General features: G+C 41.9%; 1 protein-coding gene across 4 annotated transcripts; it reads right to left on the bottom strand.

Annotated features, from left to right (window-relative positions):
* Positions 1-511: 511 nt before the first annotated feature.
* On the bottom strand, positions 512-23,243 carry LOC139386381 (structural maintenance of chromosomes protein 4-like). Of its 4 annotated transcripts, XM_071131927.1 has the most exons (23): positions 22,153-23,243; positions 20,465-20,624; positions 19,312-19,502; positions 18,546-18,737; positions 17,425-17,601; positions 15,367-15,531; positions 12,610-12,737; positions 12,287-12,427; positions 11,900-12,050; positions 10,511-10,675; positions 10,123-10,356; positions 9,782-9,967; positions 8,840-9,001; positions 6,891-7,116; positions 6,710-6,789; positions 6,447-6,599; positions 4,679-4,805; positions 3,104-3,293; positions 2,659-2,977; positions 2,163-2,345; positions 1,553-1,785; positions 1,217-1,400; positions 512-845 (listed from the first exon to the last, which is right to left on the bottom strand). In XM_071131927.1, exons 2-23 carry the CDS (start codon positions 20,604-20,606, stop codon positions 687-689), a joined length of 3,888 nt encoding a protein of 1,295 aa, XP_070988028.1. In that variant the 5' UTR covers positions 20,607-20,624; positions 22,153-23,243; the 3' UTR covers positions 512-686. The 4 variants fall into 4 exon arrangements, with proteins under 4 accessions (XP_070988028.1, XP_070988029.1, XP_070988030.1 ...); XM_071131928.1 differs by lacking the exon at positions 22,153-23,243 and having other exon boundaries at positions 20,465-20,887; XM_071131929.1 differs by lacking the exons at positions 20,465-20,624; positions 22,153-23,243 and adding an exon at positions 20,215-20,430.
* Positions 23,244-23,471: the final 228 nt, after the last annotated feature.

The following is a 23,471-nucleotide window of genomic DNA, read 5'->3' as shown; positions in this document are numbered from 1 at the left end:
TTCAAAGAGTCATTAATGTAGTATAGTATTCAAAGTCATTAATATAGTATAGTATTCAAAGAGTCATTAATATAGTATAGTATTCAAAGAGTCATTAATATAGTATAGTATTCAAAGAGTCATTAATGTAGTATAGTATTCAAAGAGTCATTAATATAGTATAGTATTCAAAGAGTAATTAATATAGTATAGTATTCAAAGAGTCATTAATGTAGTATAGTATTCAAAGAGTCATTAATATAGTATAGTATTCAAAGAGTCATTAATATAGTATAGTATTCAAAGAGTCATTAATATAGTATAGTATTCAAAGAGTCATTAATGTAGTATAGTATTCAAAGAGTCATTAATATAGTATAGTATTCAAAGAGTCATTAATATAGTATAGTATTCAAAGAGTCATTAATGTAGTATAGTATTCAAAGAGTCATTAATATAGTATAGTATTCAAAGAGTCATTAATATAGTATAGTATTCAAAGAGTCATTAATGTAGTATAGTATTCAAAGAGTGGTTATAAAAGATTTATTAGCTTCATCAGTAAAAAAAAGACAGCAGTGTGATAGAATAGATTAAAGCCATGGATTTATATACATGGTGTGAAAGAACAGTAAACCGGAAAGAGAAATGCATGTTTATACATCTTACTAGGAGTGGCTAAGGGAGAACCCAGAGTCACTGCTGTTCTAAACTGAGATTGGCTCTTTGAAGACAATGGTTTTAGGGTTGATTCCCACGCTTTTGGTGGTGTTGTGGGTTTTGTAGATGCCGATCAGACGGTCAGCAATCTCAAACATGTTGTTCCTCAGGGAGATGATGATGAACTGAGCGTTCTTGGTTTGCTCCTGGAGAGAGGGAGTAGGGAAATAAATTAACATTCAATCATCAAATGATAAATCAAAGGCTGTAAATCTCAAGTATCATGTTTTTCCTGTGGTTATGTGAGTCAAGCTCTTTTAAAAAAGTGGCCTGGGAGGAATTAACCACCAACTGCCTAGACAGGGAAAAAAACAATGGACAAACATGCTGCCAACAGAGGGCTTTGCAAAACAGGGGATTTGTCACAATAGGCTGTACACCTTAGCACAGCTCCTTCAATCTCCCATTACACAATACTAACGATTAACATAGATGGGCTGACCCCATGTCCCTCACTGAGTCAACTAGGAGTAGAATGGCAATTACTATTCAAAGCTGTTGCATGTGAAATACTCACATAAATGTAACAGGCCACGATGGAGACGTTCTTGAAGTCCAGGGCTGCATCAATCTCATCCATGAAGTAGAGAGGCGTGGGCTTGAAGTGGTGCAGAGCAAACACCAGGGCCAGAGAGCTCAGGGTCTTCTCTCCTCCAGACAGGTTGAAAATCTTCTTCCAGCTCTTCTTAGGGGGACGCACACTGTGGCCATGGACAGAGACAAGAGGATGAGCAAGGGTCATTCATACATTTAATGAATACAACAATAAAATTAGGGGAAACCAGGTTGGAAATAGGTCAATTTCAACATACAAATATGTTATAAACAACGGGATGGGCCAGTGTCTGCTGACCTGAACATGATGCCCTCAGAGAAGGGGTCCAGGCTGTCGACTAGCTCCAGCTCAGCGTCACCCCCTAGCGTCAGCATCTGGTAGTTCTCCTTCAGCTTGTTGGTGATGATGTTGAAGCCAGCCATGAACTCGTTGAGTCTCTGCTTGCGCAGGTCCTCACAGCCACGCTTGAAGTTGTCTCTCTCTGTGGTGATCTCATCCAACTCAGCCACACGCTTCAGGTACAGTTCCTCCTACAGAAGATTGAAAACAGTTATTTTCATTTTCATTTGTACTGGTCCCCCATCATTGTGTTTACTTGATAGCTACCTACACAAATAGCTAGCTAGAACAAAGTGTTAATAAGATAAATTCATTAAAAAGATTAAAAGCAATACAAATAAAAGTTCTCCAGTAGGCATCTACACGACTCACAACGATTACTTTTCTCTTAGAGGGAAAGAAACTAGACGAGTAAAAACATGGTGGCAAGGTGCTTGGTTAGACCTACATCTGCATTGCTTGCTGTTTTAGGCTGGGTTTCTGTACAGCACTTTGTGACATCTGCTGATGTAAAAAGGGCTTTATAAATACATTTGATTGATTGACCAAGAGAGAGCTGGGTGTGTACCTTCTTCTTGTACTCTGCGATGGCTCCCAGGTTGGGCTTCATCTGGGCACAGCGGGCCTCCATTAGGGAGATCTGGTTGGTGATGACGTCAGGCCCCTTGATGGCCGCCAGGTCAGCAGGGGTCAGCGCGGGCAGCGCCTCTGCTGGTTTGTCCTCAATGGCATGAAGGGAAAGCTTAGAGGCCTAGGGAGGACAGGACACGGATGGTCAGTCCTAGCTCTGAATTTGCCGATAGCTACTTGATGGAAAATGTACTTACTATGACTGATATGTGGCTGTCCCACCTAGCTATCTTAAGACGAATGGACCAACTAAGTCACCCTGGATAAGAACATCTAAATGACTAAAATATAAATAGCAGAAGAGAAAAATATATGGGTCTGTCTGTCAGATGATACCAGGTAATGCAACTAGCAGGATGGTTGGTAGACCTCTAGACACACCAAACCAAGCGTGAATCTCACATGCACACAAAATACAAGGCCCTGCCACCCACCTCTCTCTGCCAGTGTTTGATCTTGTTGGTGTGTTCGGTGATGGAGGTGTCTATCTGCTCCACTCGGAGGCGGACGCCGAGGGACTCCTCCTGCAGAGCGTGCTCTTGCTCTTGCAGGACCTTGATCTCCCTCACCACCCTTTGGTGCTGCTCCTGCACCTCCGGCAGTGCCGCCTCAGCCTCCTGGCAGGCTTTCATGATCTCCCCAGCCTCCTCCTCCAGCCTCTTCAGATGCTCCGTCAGGTCTCCCAGGCTCTTCTCATTTTCCACCAGCTCCCCCTCCAGGTGACTTACACCCTCTTCACACTTCTTCAGGTTACTGTGTGGAGGGAGGGGAGCAGCAGCCATTAGGGAAAGCTCAGATAAGCCCCAGTAACAGAGTCACAACCAGAAGCCTTTGCCCGATGGGAGCTGAATGTGTGTGCACACGTGTATAAACACTTACCGCCCTGCGGTCTTGATGGCCACCTGGGCCTTGGTGATGGCTGAGGAGCAATCGTCCAGCTCCTTGTTGACCATGTCCAGTTTGTCCTGCTGGGCCTTAAGCTTGTGGCTGTTGATGTCCACAATGAGGGTGTGGAGCCTCTTCACCTCAGCCTCCACCTTCCCTGCCTTACTTGAGGCTACCTCAAAGTCTGAGAGAGAGGAGGGGCAGAGGGAAAGTGGGAGAGAGGCGGGAAATAATTTATTTATATGCAAGACAGGAGCGGGGTTAAGCCTCAAAGGTCTAGTGGGGGCAAGTGTAAATTAGGGGTGTGCTGAGTAATCAGACAAAATCAATATCGTAACGCATATAGAGAACCTTCTGAATATGACATGACTATTTTTTGTAATTATACGTGATTGGGGAAAAGTCATTTTCAGCTGCCTGCACACATCTCACCATCACTCAGTGTGGAGAAGGGTGCAACTGCATTTGGGAATTCCTGCATCTACAGGAATCCTTCTTTATACTTCTATTGGTCCATTTTTAAACTGACTCCAGTACATAGGCGGGAGACAGTGGCGCTCCAGTACAGTTTGGTAGGCGTGTGTGAAGGACACTGCCAGCTAGTCCAAAAGGAGGACTCCAGTACACAGCAAGCGGGAACGTCACTGTGCTAGATGGCTAACAAGCTAGCTAGCTAGCACAGCGTCACCCCCACCGGCTGTGTACCGGAGTAGACACAGGTAGGGCTGTGTACCGGAGTAGACACAGGTAGGGCTGTGTACCGGAGTAGACACAGGTAGGGCTGTGTCCTTCACCCCCACCTGTCGGCACTGCTTTCCCACAGTTCTGTTATTGACAGTGAGGGCAGGTGTCCAGCAGGCGGGAGCGAAGGACCTTGTCTACTGGTACACAACAGGCAGGGACGGGGTGTACATGAAGGAACCAATGGGATGCTTGAGAGGGGCGTTCCTGCAGATGCATAACTCTATTGGCGATTTCGGCTGTCTAAAGAAATCTGTGGGGTGTAGGTTGAGCAGTGTCAGGAGAGAAAGGTTTTTGCTCTTTTTGAAGGTGAAACAATACATGGGGCAAGCAAATACCCTAAATCTGTCTGGAATAAATGCAGGCAGCAGTAGCCAGCCATGCATTATTTAATCAGCCTATTTCATAGATCATTTAATAGGACTAAGTAAATCATGTGCATTTTCAGCAGTTGGGATAATTGATTTGAACAACGTGTGAAGGAGTATAGCGATAGCGCAGTAAAGAGTACTTGGGGTACAGGCTTTACCGGCATTTAAAGCGCAAGTCTGGGTTTTCCGATCACAAGTAAATACAATTACGAGTATCAAGTGTGATAAAACGGATACAAGTATGATGAGATGTGCACACCCCTAGTTGTATGTACCAGTTGTCTCTGCAGCAAACCCATGAGAGAGAATGCCTAGTGGAGTCAGACTGGGGTTCACTGTAGCAAAGCTCAAATTGAGCCAGATCATTGTCCTGAAGACTGGAACTGACACAGAGTGTAGCCTGCAATTTCTAAGTAACTTCAACTTCATAAAGTTAGTTGGGTTTCAAAGGACTCACCTTTCTGGAAGTCCTTCAGGCTCTTCTCCAACTGTTTCTGTTGTTTCTTGTCAGGGGCAGCTGCCTGGACATTGGCCTCCAGCTCTTTAATCTGAGGCTTCAGGTGAGCCTCCTGCTCTGCCAAGCTCTGAGCAAAGAAACACACACGGTCAAACACAGCCTCACCTGCAATCACCAGCCTCCAGTGTTGTAGTACTTTCAACTCAAGTCCTGATTTTCATGACTGTTGATGTGGACTCGCCTTCCCGTGACATGTATTTGCACATGGACTCGATATGCTGCTAATATTCTGCTTATCATAGTAGCCTTGGGTGCACAGAGCAGTGAGGCATCACAGTCCTGGATGAGCCCATGTTTTGGATGCAATCGTCAGCAAAACACACCATCGTGCCAGAGGTTGAAGTCAAGAGGGGTTTCTTTGACATGATGCCATCAATGGGTTCCCAAATACGAACAGAGCAGTAGATGGCCCACATGGGCATAAAATAAACCATCCCAAAATGATTTCAACTATGTGAACAGAAGGTTTCGACACTTAAAGGGCAGGTAATAGGTTACGTGATGCGCAGAAGCTGCTGCGGCCAGGTGGAACGCACGTCTCGTTCATTCTGCAGAACAGAAATGTTGGTCTAAACACTTCCAGGAGGGAGCTGTTGAGGATGGATGGCATATTGGTGAGTTACCTATATTTGCCATTGCCAAAACAACTTCATTGTCGTAATGGTCCTTTCTTTATAGCCATGTCTTCATTTTTACTGGTTAAACTGAACGAGCCAAAAAGCAGTGAGGGTTTGGTTGTCTAGGTGAAGGGAGCAAGCGGTGAGTGTGGGCGACAAGCAGGCTCCACCTCCAATCATAAGCTACACATCGCGCAAGAGACTATTGCTCCCCTGTAACCACTAGTCACCAGCCTACTATTTAGCTTTGCCTGGTTAAGAAATAAACTGCTTTACAAAAATGAAAACCAAAGCATTGAGTTTAAAAGTAAAACAGTCTTTCCCCTGCATCCCATGGCCAGGTTCTGACAAGTCCCTTCACTTTTCACTCTAAAAAAAAGAAAAGAAACTACACAAATATCAGTCAATTTAAAAAAGTACCTGAGCGCCTGTTACAATTATTGCAAATAATAATCTGGTCAATCTGACAGGAGCAATAGCCAATTCCATCTAGAGAACATTTACCCCATCAAAACATTACTGATTTGACATAACTATTAAACATTAGGCCTAAAATTTTAAAAAATGTGTATGAGCCTGTGTATGAAGGACTTCTGGGTTTCATAGGCTATTGTATATGGCAGGCAATTATGACCATTAGGCAACAGGAGAAATCTTTGCATTACTTCCATTCTCACATAAATCTTCCGCCAATCCGCCAATAGTTGTTGCTGGGCACATTTCTTCTACCAAATCAAGAGGGGCTCATCTGGTAAGACGAGCATAGAGCCAGCACAAAGAACAAACTCCGTAATCAAAATACCAAATACGTCCAAATCACTAGTTTTGCTTTCCAAAGTTTTCCTGCAGATAGCGCAGTGAGTGGCACAATGTCAAATATGTAACAGAAAAATAAAGACGGGAACTAACTGCAAAGTAAATATTTATTAAAAATGACTTCAGCCATAGGGACTCGTGACTTGACTCAGGCGTTTAGTTGCTCGACTACAACACTGCCAGCCTTACATACATTCAGCTTTACCTAAACAAGTCTGATGAACAAGAATTACACCAACGTCGAATACATTTCATATCTGTATTGTGTATATAACCTGCATGCTGTTGGTGTATTTCTCCAGGGTGTTCTTCATGTCTCTGAGCTGCTGTCTGAGTCGCTGGACTTTCTCCTCCAGCTGCAGCTTCCTCTCCTGGCAGCCCTGCAGCTGCACCACCTTCTCATTCAGCTTGCTCTCCATACGGTCCAGCTGACACAAAAAGACAGTAGGTCATTTAACCACAACAGAGCTTAAAGTGAGCCGTAGCAGTGATTGGAGGCCAGAGAAAGCTCTAGAAGAGTGTCCAGAAGATCTCCCACCTCCTGCTGGGTGACCTCAGTGCCGATGGAGGAGCCCATCCTGCCCCGCATCACTCTCCCTCCACCTCCAGTCATGGTGCCTGAGACGGGACAGAGCATAGTGTCAGACATGTCATCCATATAGACCATCTATAGAGAAACACTGAGAAGAGATGAGCTCCAGCTCACTCGGTCTACCCACCAGCCATCTCTATGATCTGTCCCTGCATGGTGACCACCCTCCAGCGCTTGTCCTTCTGGAAGGCAAGCCGTGTTGCCTGCTCCAAGTCCTTGGCCACCAGGGTGTCCCTCAGGGCAAAGTAGAAGGCTGGCTTCATACTCTCATCCTGCACCCGCACCATGTCAAACAGACGGGGGATGTTCTCTGGGGTGGAGATGGGCCCCATCTTATTCTCCCACACCTTCATCTGAGACGGGAAGAGATTGGATGGTCCAAGTGTTAGCTACAATGTGGGACATACAAAACTCTTGGGAAAAAAACTATTGTAGGGTTTTACATTTGAGTGTAAAGGCTTTGTACCAGTTGTCTCTGCAGCAAACCCATGACAGAGAATGCCTGGTGGAGTCAAACTGGGGTTCACTGGAGCAAAGCTCAAATTGAGCCAGATCATTGTCCTGAAGAATTGAACTGACAGAGTGAAAAACCTCCTTTATCAACCATGCATTAGCACAAATCTATGAGTAAGCCATGCGTGGGATCATTTCCACACAATATGAATGTTTGCTTGACAGTGTGTGTGTTAATTGATGCACAGCCATGACCATCTGTACGCCAAGTGATGGAAAAAGGGTCAGGCGTTGAACAGGGAAAATATGTTGAAAATGTGAGTAATAATTCAATCATTTTTCAATTTCATTGTATTTCTATTGTGAATTCATGCAACATATCTTGACAGGCTAGCTATAATCATAATATGACCACAGTGTATTTGTTAGGATAATAAATCCATATAAAGTGAAGTTACAGGCATGTGTGAAAGTGACACCATTGTTGAAATACTATAGAAGACTGAGATAACAGGAAATTGAATGAGAGAAGGCTGATATTGCTCGGTTAGAAAATGTCACACGCTGCACTCCGCAGAGCGCATTTTTAGAGATAGGTGGGATGTAAAAATAAAAACAAATTGACAGTCCAGATTGGCTTATCAGATCTCATTTACCAAAACCACATTTTTTGCGAGGATTTGAGACATGCTTTAAAAAGGAAAACGCATGCCATTCTGGTGGAGATCTAAGCACTATCCACCCTCAGGGTTTTGGCAACGGGCACTTTTCAACGGGAGCTTGCCAATCGGCATCACAGTCCTGGATGAGCCCATGTTTTGGATGCAATCGTCAGCAAAACACACCATCGCGCCAGAGGTTGAAGTCAAGAGGGGTTTCTTTGACATGATGCCATCAATGGGTTCCCAAATACGAACAGAGCAGTAGATGGCCCACATGGGCATAAAATAAACCATCCCAAAATGATTTCAACTATGTGAACAGAAGGTTTCGACACTTAAAGGGCAGGTAATAGGTTACGTGATGCGCAGAAGCTGCTGCGGCCAGGTGGAACGCACGTCTCGTTCATTCTGCAGAACAGAAATGTTGGTCTAAACACTTCCAGGAGGGAGCTGTTGAGGATGGATGGCATATTGGTGAGTTACCTATATTTGCCATTGCCAAAACAACTTCATTGTCGTAATGGTCCTTTCTTTATAGCCATGTCTTCATTTTTACTGGTTAAACTGAACGAGCCAAAAACTTTTTGTTGTACTCTGACACTAGCACCTCCATTTCAGTCTCTGAAAAATAAAAATCTAAACAGTTTTTTTTTTTGGTTGCGCTGTTGTATTTTAAGGTACGACATTGTATATTCCCCACAGGCATTAAAGGGATGATTTTGACCATATGGTTAATTACAGGCTTTTCGAAATGGAAATAGCCAAGGTTGTGCACAATTACTGAGAACAATTGGTATTTATCAGTGGTTCTCTCCTATTGGTGTGCATATGATGCTTGTAGGATTGTTTGATAAATCACACTTTCTATGCGTACGAACATTCTAAATTCCGTTCGTAAGTAGTATTTTAGTTTCTACGCAATATTGACAAAAGACGCCCCAGGTGTTTGCGTTGTCCTCACCTTGTCCAGGCCGATAAAGGTGGCCACACCGATATTCTGGGCCTTGAGGAAGTTGACACATTTCTGGGCCGTGTCGATGCTGTCCACCAGGATGTTGTCCAGAGAGCCACAGCTGGATGAGATGGCGACGTCATACTTCTCATCGATGGCCCCAAGGTCACCCTGAAGGGACAAGAACAGTCTCACTGAGTGTGTAGAGGGGTATGTGTATCTCTCAGCTGCCACATGTGTAGCCCATGTGTCAAACTCATTCCACAGAGTGCTTAGTGTCTGCCGGTTTTTTCCCCTCCCTTGTACTTGATTGATGAATTAAGGTCACAGATTAGTAAGGAACTCCCCTCACCTGGTTGTCTATGTCAGAGGTTCCCACACTTTTTTACTCAAGCCCCCCTTCCAGCATTAGGGAAAATCCACCCCGGCACACCACGTCTATTTCTATGAGCACTTCTCATGCCACAAACTGTTCACACCCCTCTTGTTGGCGGAGTGAACTTTTTGCAGGTTTAAAGCTTATTTCATGCAATTCCACACATTGTCATGCGGTGCAGAGAAAATGTGTCCATTTTAAAGCACATTTTCTTGCAATTCTATAAAATGTTGCCATGTCTAATGTTAAGTCATGTCATATTTGAGTGACAAACATTACAACAAAATCTATGGGCTAAAACATCCAGCCAAAAAGCTTTAGCTGACATGAGCTAGTTGTCCTGGACATTTCGGACAAGTTACAGTATAAATAGTGCTAAGGTCTGCAATAACAAGAGGAAAACTGCTGATGCACTACCCAATTTCAAAATTGCACACCCCCCACTAGGGGGTATGACCCACAGTTTGAGAACCACTGGTCTAGGTCTTAATTGAATGTAAAAAAACAAAACCAGCAAACATTATGGATTGAGGTTGACAGCGCTGGTGTAGTCTATACATGCACATGGTCCTCACTAGTCGTCCCAGGATGCCGGAGATCTTGCCGCTCCTCTTCTGCTGCATGAGGGCGTCCAGCACCTTGCCCCGGCTGCGGTTAGAGGACAGGGAGCTCTTGGCCTCCTCCACCTTCTGCCTCAAGTCCCTCACCAGCTCCCTGGCCTGTCCGTCTGCTTGCAGCAGCTGCTCCAGCTCCACCTCATCCTGGAACAGACAGAAATATATGGTCAACACTGGTAGCACACGGTTATCCAGAAACCTGAACTGCATGCATCTTACTGCGACAAATCCCATAGTCCACCCCTAACCTTATGAACCCACTCAACGTTCGAGACCCTCCCACACACACACCAACGTACCTTCTTGAGCTCCTGCTCACACTGGGGTATATTGACCTGCAGCTCTTTGATGGCGGTGCGGCGGTCTCGCAGCGTGTCGGTGGTGGTCTGCAGGGACTGCTTGGCTGTGTTTAGCTGGGTCACAGCGGTGTTGTGGCGACTCAGGTAGATGTCCAGCTCAGACTGGGCCACGTCCTGACAGGAGCGTGTCTCGTTCACAGCCTTACTCAGCTCCATCAGCTCCTTTTCCTTAGTCTGGGGACAGAGTCAGAGGAATAATAGCCACTCTTATGTGATCAGAAATCATAGAATACCAGGGGGAAAGAGATATCAGTCAAATTCAATTAATAAGGAATAATGCTTCCTACTTCAAATGAGTAAGCAATTCCTGATCATGAAAGACACCCACCTCCTTCTCCTGCTGCAGGCCGCTGGTCTCCTCCTTCAGACTCGCCATCACTTCCTTCAGTTTCTCCTCCTCCTTCCCCTTCTGTTTCTCCAACTCCTCCCTGCGCGCAGACGCCTCAGAGATGGTCTTCTCACTGCTGGCCGGCACGTTACGCACCTCCTCCAGCTGACCGAGAGGAAAGATGAGACTCTAGGTGAGATACAACCTTAAGCCAGGAAAGACCAAAATATACAACTAGCAAACAGTTAGGAGCACCTCCATCAGACTGGAAGGCAGTCTGACCCGCACCCCTCTCCAGTGGGCAGGGTGGTGAGCGGGAGTAGAGGAGGCCAAGCTAGCAGGGTTAACTGTTGGTGAAGAGTGAATGTGGCTGCTGGTAGTGTTACAGAAGGCCATACTTCACTACCACACTGCAGAACACGGCTCCCCAGAGACCTGCTCTGTTCTACCCGGACTCCACAACCCAACACCACACTGCCAAATCACAGCCACTGGTGCTGTATCATACAGGCTGCAGAACAGGGGGAGAGAAAAGACAGACTTGGAGCATATTGAGTGTGTGAGTGGGGAGAGAGCAAAAAGGGAGCCCATGGAGAGAAAAGAGCATGGGAGAAAGCAAGAGAGGCAGCAGAGCGCCAAGCAGTCATGCCTTGGAGGGTTTCGTGTTTTGAGTTCACAACCCCCTAGTGGCCAACTGAAGGAGTTTCTCTTATTAAATAAATCAGGTATACCAGAAACTTCATCAATCCATTTTAATCTCAGCAATGTAACAATATTTTTTTTCTAGGGGGACCTCATGACAGAAAATCTATTTAGACAAAATTTATTCAAAAGTGTGATGCACACCCTCGCCCACCCAGAGCCAATCCCAAGCCAGTTACTGGAATAGAAATGAACACGCTTGTTTTTGTGACATTGATGCAAGTAAAAATAAAATGTGTAATTACACAATATGGCAATTACTAATAAGGTCATCTGTAAATCCCTGCGCAATGCCTTACCCCGGGTCTCAGCACAACAGGCCTTGTGTTTGTATAGGGAGGGAAATTGTATTACGAGTGGCCGTGTTTCGCTTTGGCCAGGTGACAAAATAAACAGAATAAAAGTGAAGTGTCAGGTCATTGGTGCTGGCCTGTCTTGAGAGGACAGAGCACCATTGTGTTTGTTTAAGAGTATGACCTGTAAGTTATGTAGAACATTCGCCACAACCACAGCCTCCTAACGTATCGATTTGGAGAGCCGCCATAAGCTACACCTACACACAGAGATTGCCTAATATGATAAATGGTAAACGTTACAATACCACCCCCTCCTCCCCCAAATGGAATCACTGAAGCCTCAATTACAGAGACCTGAATTATGTTCACAGCAAAAGGGACACATGCACACCTTCTCCTTGTCCTTCTCCAGTTGTTTCTGTAGTTTCTTGGTCTTACTCTTGGTGTGCTTCAGTTTCTCTCGGACCTCCACATCCTGCAGGTCCAGCTGGGTAAACTTCTCCTTCTGGCCCTCAATGTACTTGGTCAGCTTGCCTTGTTTCCTGAGAGAAATCACACAACATGGACATTATGGCAATCAAACAAATTACTGCTAATTTTGCTTTTCTGTATTGCTGGTCACCAGCAGGTCTATGAACATTCTCCATTTCATAACATTATTGCACTGAAGACTGACAGTCACTTTACGACTATATTGTGTTCATCAATGTATTTTTGGTATAAATTTCCATGTAAGCAACAAAAGCCATGAATAACAAATGAAAAATACAAAGCCTACTTCTCCACGTTTTTCAGGTCTCGGTTCTTCTTCTCCATTTCCTCAGCGATGTTGTTGTTTTTCTCTGTGAGTTCCTTGGTGTCATATTGGATCCTCTGCTTCTCCTCCTCTTTGTTTGCCACTCTCTTCTGGAGGTCATGGCTGACAACAAAGAAACAATCACACTCTGGTCAACCAGGACATATGAACTCTAAAAAGTTACCATCTGTGTTAACGGCATCCAACTATAGCAAACCTTCCTCCCAGATTCTTTCAAACCTGATTTCTTGTTAGTAAAAAAAAACACTAAATATAGCAAGCCTCTGTGTGGTTGTAATACTCACACATAGTATTGGCAGAGCTGGCTCTTTTGTTTGAAAATATCATTCTCCAGAGTGAGGAACTCCACGGCTGTGTTCTTCTCTCCCTCCAGAGCAGTCTTCTCCTTCTCCACCATTTTGACCCTGTTTAGCTGGAAAACAAACAGTCTGTAAAATGATACAACAGGAAGACAGAGGCTATAGCACTTTGACTTAAACATTCATGCTGAATTATCACAAGATCAATCCCTGAATACATAGGAGTTAACTTTTGTTCCTTCTCAGGCGTGCTTAGAATTTTGTTTTGTACTGATTGACCATGCCCGACATTCATTGATAAATTAAAGTTAGACCCTGAGCTTTCCCAACAAGTACAATTTTACTCCAGTCTAAGGTTAATTTGGCTTCAGTACCAAAATGATGCCCTTTTTATTCAGTCAAATGGCATACGTGATTTGGTCAAATGTGGACAAATACAGAGGAAAAGGAAAAGATATAACTCGGATAAAGGCAGTAGTGTGATAGAATCCTAAACAGCACAATGCCATCCTGAGTCTAATAAGATGGACAGTCAAAACTGGTCATGCCTCAACACAGCATTTGACCCTGTGTGTGTGTGTGTTTTTTACTGTGATATCTACTGCAGGTGTTGCGTTAAAAGGATACTACGTTTTTCACAGAGAAAGGGAAAGCTGCAACGCATATTTTATTTATCTTGCTGCGTTTGGAAACGCAGATCTAAAAGGCTTCTTATTGTAAATTCTGCTCTGCTTCAGTCAGGTTTTGTTCCAAATCATGAATGTAAAAGGACTGAGCATTAAAGGAAGACATTTGGGCTCCAGTTTCACTTCACCACTTGGATGAAATATCTTTGCTCTCATCTTGCTCAATCAAATTCCACCATTCACAAACCGACATTGGATCACCAGACAGCACTCTGAGTGATGTGTACTTTTCTCTGGTAGTTTTAGCAAGTTAAAATGCTAGACTAACTAGGAAATGTAGATGGCTATATCCTTTCTATGATAAACATCTGAAATGATGGCTCTGCATTGTTTTTGCAAAAAACACCTTGCTTTTTCCATTGTAAAGTAATTTACTTGTCTGTTAGCGTTGCACTTGTTCTCATCTGATGAAAAAAAATAAAGCTATTTTCTGCTGAATGTGTTGCACTAATGTATTTTGTGTAAAGAAAATGATTAGTTGCACCCCCACAAAAAAACACCTGGCTTTCAATATAAAATTTCAGGTGATATGATTTTTAAAAAATGCAGATTTTTTTTGGGGTCTCCATTATGAAAATGCAGATTTCTGAATACTAAAGAGACCTGACTCAGTGGTGGACAAAGTACCCAATTGCCATACTTGAGTAAAAGTAAAGACACCTTAATAGAAAATGACTCAAGTAAAAGACACCCAGTAAAATACCATTTGAGTTAAAGTATTTGTTTTTAAATATACTTAAGTATCAAAAGTAAATGTAATTACTAAAATGTGCTTAAGTATCAAAAGTATGAATCATTTCTAAATTACTTATATTAAGCAAACCATTAGGCACATTTTTTTTATTTATAGATAGCCAGGGGTACACTCCCAACACTCAGACATAATTTACAAAACGAAGCATTTGTGTTTAGTTAGTCCGCAAGATCAGAGGCAGTAGGGATGACCTCTTCATAATTATGGGAATTGGACCATTTTCTGTCCTGTAAAGCATTCAAAAAGTAACAAGTACTTTTGGCTGTCAGGGAAAGTGTACAGAGTAAAAAGCACCATTTTCTTTAGGAATAGAACTGTCAAATATATGAATAGTAAAGATAGCCCCCAAAAACAACTTAAGTACATGAAAGTATTTTTACACCACTGCTCTGACAACTGTAAAGCTTCATGAACCAAAAAGTCTAAATCATGTTACCCATGGAAAATAATAAAATATGTTCAAGTAATAAAAACAATCACAAGACTGATCAATTAGTTAATACATTACAGCACAGGGAGAATGTTTTTTTTTTTTTTTTTTGCAAACAGGCCTAATTAGTGATGTGAGAATAGTGTAGCCTGCAAGAGATTTACTGAACTGGCTGGCTTCAACTGTCATCCAGTATTTCACTTCAAATGAATTGCTACCCTGTTAACCTGGCTGGCACACTGTAGCTCCAACACCATACCCAAATAACAATATGTCACTAGTACTGCAACACAAATAAATATACTAACAAAATCTGGTAATTATCAGCCAAACTTCACCCCCTGCTCACATTATTACTAACACATTTCTAATAAAATCTAATTCGGGGCTGTTCATCAAATGCCTTCGATAAAAATAAAAAAAACTATCACTCTTGCATCCTGTTCTTATTTCTTGGCTCACCCCCCTATTAAAAATAATAATTAAATGACTGATTGCATTGCAATCGTTTTTGGCACAACAATCAAAAATGTAACAAATAAGCATGAGGGATTAGCCTAGACACAGCGATCTCTGAGTAGAGGGTTGTGTGTGTGTGTGTGTGTGTGTGTGTGTGTGTGAGTGAGAGGGGTGGAGGGATAATTTGCTGCCTTGTAAGGAGAGGCAGGTGTCAGGCCAGGGGCATTCAGCTTGGCCAAGACACAGCATACCTCACAGTGAAACAGCCCCCTAACACACCCTATACACCCCCACAGCAGAAACCATCAATTTCAAAAAGTAAAAACATGTATAAATGTATGCAATTATTATTTATTTATTTTTTTCAAATACAACAAATGGACCAATGTCTTGTTACTGGGGTTGTTTCTCACCTTCTCTCCCCTCTGCTCGTTGAGGAGCTCCACGCGGCGGCTCAGGGTGTGGATGGGCTGCTTCAGACGGCAGGAGCCAATGATGTCCTCAAGGTATTCCAGCATGCCCTCGTCATGCGCCGTCTGCCCCCTGGGCTTCATCATGGCTATCTGCTCCACCTCACCCTGACCAATGCACAGGGAGGGAGGGACGCAAGCAAGGACAAACGGTATGTTATAATACTGTATAATTTATGGTGGGAAGAAGCTATAACAACCACACACCTTGGATCAATTTCGTGTTCGAGACCACCTGATTCCCATCCTAGAATTGACATGGGTAGATGGGTGGTTTGTCCTTGAAAAGCAATGAGGGGAAAAATACACCCTCCCACAAGCGAGTTAAAATGCAATTCAAACTAACCTGGGCTAAAACCAGAAAGAGAGCAACTTCTGTGTGAATGTCAAACAGCAATTTTGTTCTTGATTATTTGAAATAAAATGCTTGCTCTGCTCACTAAAGCATTGAGGAAACTTTGCTGGTGTTATGATAACCCCTCATAAAAACACTGTTTTTCAAACTCTCCGTTATGATAATATATGCCTACAGTTTATGGGCAGCCAGTCATATGGGCTTTTTGCAGTACATTTTGGAGTTGTGTGTACTGTACTTCTCACACACCTTCCCAACCCACACACACCAGAGCCTCAAATATTAACTTTCACTGCACATAACTGTACCCACAACACAGACAAACCACTAGCCCACATAAAATGTTTGTCCATATCCATGACAAAATAATGCAAGGCAAAAAGGGAATAACAATCACTAAAACATCATCAATTGGAACCACTACAATAAAAGTTTTACATTTGATGAGGTCAAGAAAGAAATACATCTGGCAAATGTAACTGGTGCCTGTGTTTTAATAACATTATTAATTTCCTTTCCATGTCATAGACAAGGTGTAGTCCTTGACTTAACAGTCCTTGAAACATTTCTGAAAAACACAAGCCTAAATACTGGCCTACATATTAAGATGGACCAATCTTGTTTTAATCCTGTGTTGAGATCCCCCCCCCCCACACACAATTAAACACAAAAAAAACTATACATGGGGGGAAAGTTGACCAGTGCACTAAATAGGCAGCTTCAACAAACTAAAGCTTCTTGCCTAAGTCAGAACAACCCTGTCATATTCAATGAGCTCCAAATCACTTAACATTTCAGCAGAGAGATGAAGAAAACAGCCCAAATCAAGACAGGACAGAACCTACATCTTCTCACAAAATAGATATCAGATATAGCACAACAACTAGTGGTTACCCAATACTCACTAGTCAATAAAAACTAGTAATCTAATTGAGCCAAGAGTTGATAGGTACTAGAAAACCAAAAGTGAATTGTGCAACAAGTAGACTGGCTTGTTCTTCAAACAACCCCTGAACACCACAGGATGTTCCAAAAATGTATTAATAAATAAAAATATAAATTTGAAAATGTATTAGTTTGGACCATGACAGACAAAAGCAGCAAATATGACCCAACACAAACAATAAAATGTAATGTCTTTGAAATACACATTGACATTGGCATTACATTCCATGAAAGGTAATTCCAACGAAACCCAAACTGAAGACCTAATCATGCACTCAAATTATAGAAATGAAGAGTGGATGCTTGATCCTGCCACACTGAAGCAGCACAGCTAATATTGGGGTTGGGGTCTATTCTCACACCAATATTTACGTGCTGCTATAGCGTGGCAGGTAAAGGGGGCCCAAACTGACCCGAGTCTCTACTAGACAAATCCAGGAATGTTTGATTTTTCTTAAAATACTAAAGCAGCAAATGATGGTTTGCAACTTTTCAACATTGTTTCAAACCATGATGCGCTGCTATAGCAGTCCAAGTCTTTTTCATGTTTTAACAGGTCACTCAGGCATACTACCTGCTTTCCCCTGAGTGAAAGGCTGAGCAGCAAAGCTTTTACAGGATGGGATGTGTGACACAGGAGGGATCAAAGACAAGCTGAAAGGAAAACTAAAAATGAAATATAAAATAAACTACTTAATTACCTGTAAAATCAGAAATCTGTTGTGGTCCAGGTCAATGCCATGGCTACGCAGCAGTGTTCCCACATCTTTAAAAGTGGCCTTCTTGCCATTGATGTGGTAGGACGAGGAATTGTCTTTGCTGGCAGTTCTGGAAACATAGAACTTGCTGTTGGGGATGACTTCGTAGTCATCTCCTTCCTGACTCGGGGGGGGGGGGGGGGGGGGGACAAGAAACATCAGCTTAGACCCAGTCTTCAGAACACACTCAAGACAAAAAATGCTTAGCAATACAGCCCCCCCAAAGACAGGTAAGTATCCATCTAAAACACACACATATATGAAAGTGAAGCCTCAACCACAGAAATGTTGCTGTTAACAAATAATGGGGTGATAACAAGTAATAATTTAAGATGTATTTAACTTGCACATTTATCAAAACGTAAGATTCATGTGGTTTATTAACTTCAACTAATTTTGAGACAATAGAAAATAAATTGTTGTCAAGATATGAAGGGAGGCAAAAACAGAATAGCTATAACCCGTTCCCCCCCAAGTTTTTAATAGAGAAATAAATACTATGCATATAGGCTTAAAGCTGCAGTGTTAGGAGATTGTTATATTGAATTGACTGTATTGAATTGACAAAGAGATTATTTTACATTAAATGTCAATTATGTAGTTAATTACCTTACTACACCCCCTGTGGTAGTACAATATGTTTTTAAAATCTGGAAAAGTATTTTCCTACCGCTGCATATACAGGATTCTAGGTTTGTACAGAAACGTAGAAACTATTGTCCACCAACATTAATTTAACCACCATTAAACAAAAAAAAAAACTGAAAAAAAAACATCCTTCCCTTTGAAGTTCTTAACATAAAATCACAAATAAAGAAACAATGATGGCAAAGTTTGTAATTTACTTGACTTTCAGCTTTAACTTCAAATGGCTATTCCGAGTGTTTGTTGCAGTCATTAGTGTGAAAACACTAAGCCAAATGCATACAAGTCATTTATAGTGAAACCCTAAAAAAACGGATTATTTTATAAACGACAAAACAATTCTGCCCCTTTACCCAAATCGCTTTATAAAATGTAATCGTTTTGGTACAGCTGACCAAGCACAAGTGTGTGTGTGTTACCTTGTCGATAATTTTCTGAAAATGCACTTCCACAGTGCAGCTCTGCACATCCTTGTGTAGGTCAGAGCTGTGAATCAGCACAGAGAGTTTTTTGGATCTGATTTTTTGAGCCCTATAGCCGAACACAAAGAGCATTGAATCTATCACGTTGGACTTCCCACTGCCATTTGGACCAATGATACAGGAAAAGCGCTAGGGAAAGGAGAGAAAGAGAGAAATTAAGAGGGTGGGGGTAAAAATGTATTCACAATCTGTTCAAATCAAACTAAAACCATATTCACAATCCAATTTTAGACCGCTTTGATCATGTAGAAAATGCTGCTGGATTAAAATGGTGGCCCTCTAACCTCAGTGGGTGTATTTAAGAATATATGTTATTTTGCTGCACCTGTGTCCATGATGCAATAAAGAGAGCAACCTTCAGATACAATTTGTTAGGGGGGAAGTTAGCAGAAAATCTATTTGTAGCAGACAAGACACAGCTAGATCACCACTAGTGTGAAAGACACAAGCACAAAGCAAAATGGAGGAGTGTGAGATGCTGCAAACTAGGGAAACAACTTTATCTGTTAAATCTGATCAAATAAAAATAATCAATTAAATTACAACTATCCAAGTACTACTATCACTGAAGATAAAACAAATACAAATAAAAGTTGAGGAAATGGACAACAACCCATACTGATACAATGATTTAAACACAATAAAAACAATTCCTAGTGTCGTAAAAGAGCCAAAACGGGGAGTTGGTATGTTTTTTTCGTACCTTATGGAAAGGGCCCAGAATCTGCTCGCCAGCGTAGGATTTGAAATTCTGATTAACTATATGTGTTATCATCAAGCGAGGAGCGCCTGGTTCATTGGTCATTGCTGGGGGCGGGGGTGGAGGGATGCTACCAAGAATCTCCTCCAAACTTCGATTATCAACAGCATCGGCACCCTCCCTGGGAGCCGGATCTAGGGCAAAGAGTTGAACTTTTATTCCACAGTGCGATTCATTTCAGGTGGGGACACTGGTGTATGGGGGAGGGGTAGTGAAGCAAAAAAAACAAACATATAAGCATTATAGAGCTAGTCACAGTGGAGGCATAAAGTCTCCAGAAGAAGATCGGATTCTAACTCGCACATTTAATATCTCTGTTCACAAAACTAAATTCTAACAAGAATAACTGAATCATAAACGAAGGCTTGAAGTGACCCCTTTCACAAACGCTCACATTGAAACGTCAATACACAATATACACTCACCAACGACAAATAATTCTCATAATATTTCGAACATCTGATTCCAAGTCGTTTCCCCCACACCATAACCTACTTTCCATTCCAAACAAATGAATAAAAATCTAGCTTTGCTACAAATGCACACCGATTACGGTACCATATCACAATGACAAAACGCTTGGTCTCAAGTCCATTGTTGTGCTCAGTAAAAAAATACAAATAAGCAGTACAATATGACCATGACAATAGTTTTCGGCCAACAAACGCTCCAACCATAATACTTGCTAAATCAAGAGTAGACATGTCAAATATGGTTATTGTTTTCGGACGAAGGTCTCTTGACAAACCATTCACCAACGTTAAATAAACCGAAAGATATAGAATCGTGGTTATGATTTTCTAACATAGAATCGTTCAAAAGCATTAATATCCAAAAATAAATTACCTTGCAAGTTGCGCAGGCTGGAGACAAAAGCACACACGCTACCATTATAATAATCTCAAAAATCACAAGAGACGTTTATTAATGCCTTGCTTACGTTTGAAAAACTAACCAGCAAGCTTCGTGTTATGAATAACACAACTGTGCCAGTTGGACTCAACCATCACGCACTAACATTCAACAAAACACGTTGCCATTGAGTAGACGCGCAACTTATTTAGATGCAGACACCAAAACACCCTTTGTTACTTACCATTTGTCGGCGGTGCCTCTTGGCCATTGGAGTTCGCCTCTTTAAGGGGTAAGTCCAACTCGTCTTCGGAGTCATCCCGAGGCTGCGACCCTTTCCCTCTAGACTTGGAAGCAGTTGAACTTTTCGACGTTTTGGCTGGCATGATTTAGAATCTAAAGATCTAATTCAAATCACAGGAGTAAAAGTTAAATCCAGTAGGTTCTCTTGTCAATCACCTCTCCACAATTGATAGTCAACGTGAAGCACCCCGTTACCCCCCTCCGTCATTTCCCCATCACAATCCGCCATTTGATCCAACCTATATTCTTTGCTATACTGAGTTACACCGTCAATTATAAAGTTGCAAATAAATGGCTAGTCTGCTGTCTGACAAGACCCCAGATCTCACATTGTTTGTTTTAGTTTCTTTGCTAAATATGTATCGTTTTAAACAAATGTTATTAGTGGATATACACGAGGGTCAGAGATGCAACCATATTCTCTAATCGGAAATAGAGAATATTTGACAGCTGCAATTTAACCCCCCGACGAATAAAAATGAATGAGCTGTCTAACTCAAATCTCTTCTAGTCAAATAACGTGATTATATTGGTCTAAACTGACAACATTCACCAAATTTCACTTCATTATAGAGAAATGAACTGATAAGTTACCGGACAAGTCAAGTGCGTGTAACTAAAATACAAAAATGATGACGTTACAGGTTGTCAGTAACGCCAACCGAGCTCAAAAGCAAAGCAAGCGGTACGGCGAACTAGTTAGCAAAAGATGGAGTTAAATGTGCAAAATAAAGTCATAGCACTGAAGTAGCCAATCAGAGTCAGAGTTACTTTATCATTAGCGCCATGTAGGCTGCACTCAGTAGTCCAAGATGACCAGCTTCAGTTGAAAGTGTAATGTTTAGTTTATTTGACAGATCGATAGTTGTCACTACTAATCTACGATAAGGTAGCTAGCTACAACATGGCTCGCTAAATAGCAATATCACTAACGTCACTGTGTGAATAAATGTCACCTGCTGTGTATAAAAACATTTAACTGACTTAACAGTAGTCTTGTGGGGGGTTTTCGGTAACGTTAGTATCATGCTTCAGTTGTCCACTTGCAATCTAGTTAGCTAACGTTACCGTTATACATGGCAAATATTCATCTAGTGAACGTTTACTTAAACTGGGAAGACGTGGAAATAGCCATCTACTGTATCGTTAGCTAGCTAGCTAACACACTATAGCTCGTTATAGACTAATGTCTGGTAATTAGCTAGATAGCGTTAGTCGGGTTAGAACACTTCGTGATTGGTTAACTAGTTAATTGTAACTAGCCAGTTGGGCTTTGTTAGCCATGATTTTCACGTCAACTGTTAGCCACGAACAAATTAACTACTAGATAGCCAACACACAACTAGAGCACAGATGAATAGGGGAAACCGGTACTTTGCTTACAAGTTAGATAGCTAGTTAGCTAACGTTACTTTGCACTGGCTCGCAAAGTTAACTAATGTTTGCTGTCGTCTGATCACTTCAAGTTAACCAATTAGCTAACTAACTCAACAACCACATGCATAACCGGCTAAAAGTGCCCCCAAACCTGCTGGCAAGTTACTGTAGCTAGTTAACATTAGTTTTGGTTTGATAAACTAGCTGTCTTTTAGCTAACTCTTTCGTGTTCAGTTACAATGTCAGTTTTACCTTGCGGACGAAGTTCTTGTTGTAACAATTCCCTCTGTATCACCCTATATTTTCAAAAGGTTATTGGAAAACGGTTCTCGATATCGCGAAGCTAAAAAATAAAGTGATTAAAAGTCAACCCTGTGTCAAATCGTTAGCTCGCTGCAAACTCTCTCTCGTAAATGGCGCCTAAACTCTGTTGTCGAACCAAAATTCGTTACAAACTGATGCAAGGAACCATGGATCCTCATTGGTCGAAAAACAAGAATTCAAAAAGAGGGCCGATGACAAGTCTAGTTTTGAGCATCCATGAACTTAAACTTAAAACAGATTTTGGATTCAAGTTAACATTGTGAAGAATAAGTTATATTTTGGTAATGATTTGGGATATTTTCATAAAATAATTTTTGAAAATAGAACGCGCAGTGACGTTTGGGCACTGTTGCCTAGTGACGACGGAAGGGTGTTGTTTACGGTACTGGTAAATGTTTTGTATTTTGATTGTATTGGTTGAAGAGTCGAAAATATGTAAGGGGTAATAAACAAGAGGTTATGCGTCCTATGGAAAATAATGCACTAGGTGGAAGGTGTGTGCCACGAAGCATTAGCGGAGTTGCATTATTTTCCAGAGAACCCATAAGAAAGTTAAAGCCCCGAGTTTATCATACCACGGCTATACTTTAACACAGACTTGATAGTTCAGCTAACCAAACCATCAGTACTAGCTTGCTATTTTGAAAATCGAATTAAACAATGGCAATAATATTTTCAATTCGACTTTTGCTTTTAAAAGCAGCTCAAACATTCGTAAATGTATTTTGGCTATCTACTCGGATTTCAGATCAATCTCGTGTGTGTGCCAGAGCGCAGAATAACTGGATAATTTACGAACGTGCAACACCCGTTGAATGACAGGTGTCAGTAAATGTTGGCCAAAAAATGAATTAAATTGTTGCTAACAGCACAGTTACAGTCACTAACGCTCTAGATAACATGAAAACAGCCTAACTAGCCCTGCTCGGGTGAGTAATGTGGCCAAATTGAGGTGTTCTCTCATTTGTGTCTGGAAGTAGCTAGCCAACGTTAGCCAGTTGGCTTGGGCGCTGACTGCCGTTGTGAGATCAGAACTCTCGGCTCATTCCTCCTCCAACGCTTTGAATTTACGAACGGACAATCTGACAACGCACTCAGACACACTAGAGGCAATTTACGAACGCACCCGTAGAATATGTAAGAATTAATTTCATAGCCATTGAATTATACCGTCCATTACAGGGAAACAATATACGCTCTAGAATGCCCTTCAAGTTAATCAGAAACAAGTATTACACAATACTTGA

This window comes from Oncorhynchus clarkii, chromosome 27, assembly GCF_045791955.1.
Source record: "Oncorhynchus clarkii lewisi isolate Uvic-CL-2024 chromosome 27, UVic_Ocla_1.0, whole genome shotgun sequence".
Classification (NCBI taxonomy): domain Eukaryota; kingdom Metazoa; phylum Chordata; class Actinopteri; order Salmoniformes; family Salmonidae; genus Oncorhynchus; species Oncorhynchus clarkii.
This window is presented reverse-complemented; position numbering and strand designations above follow the sequence as displayed.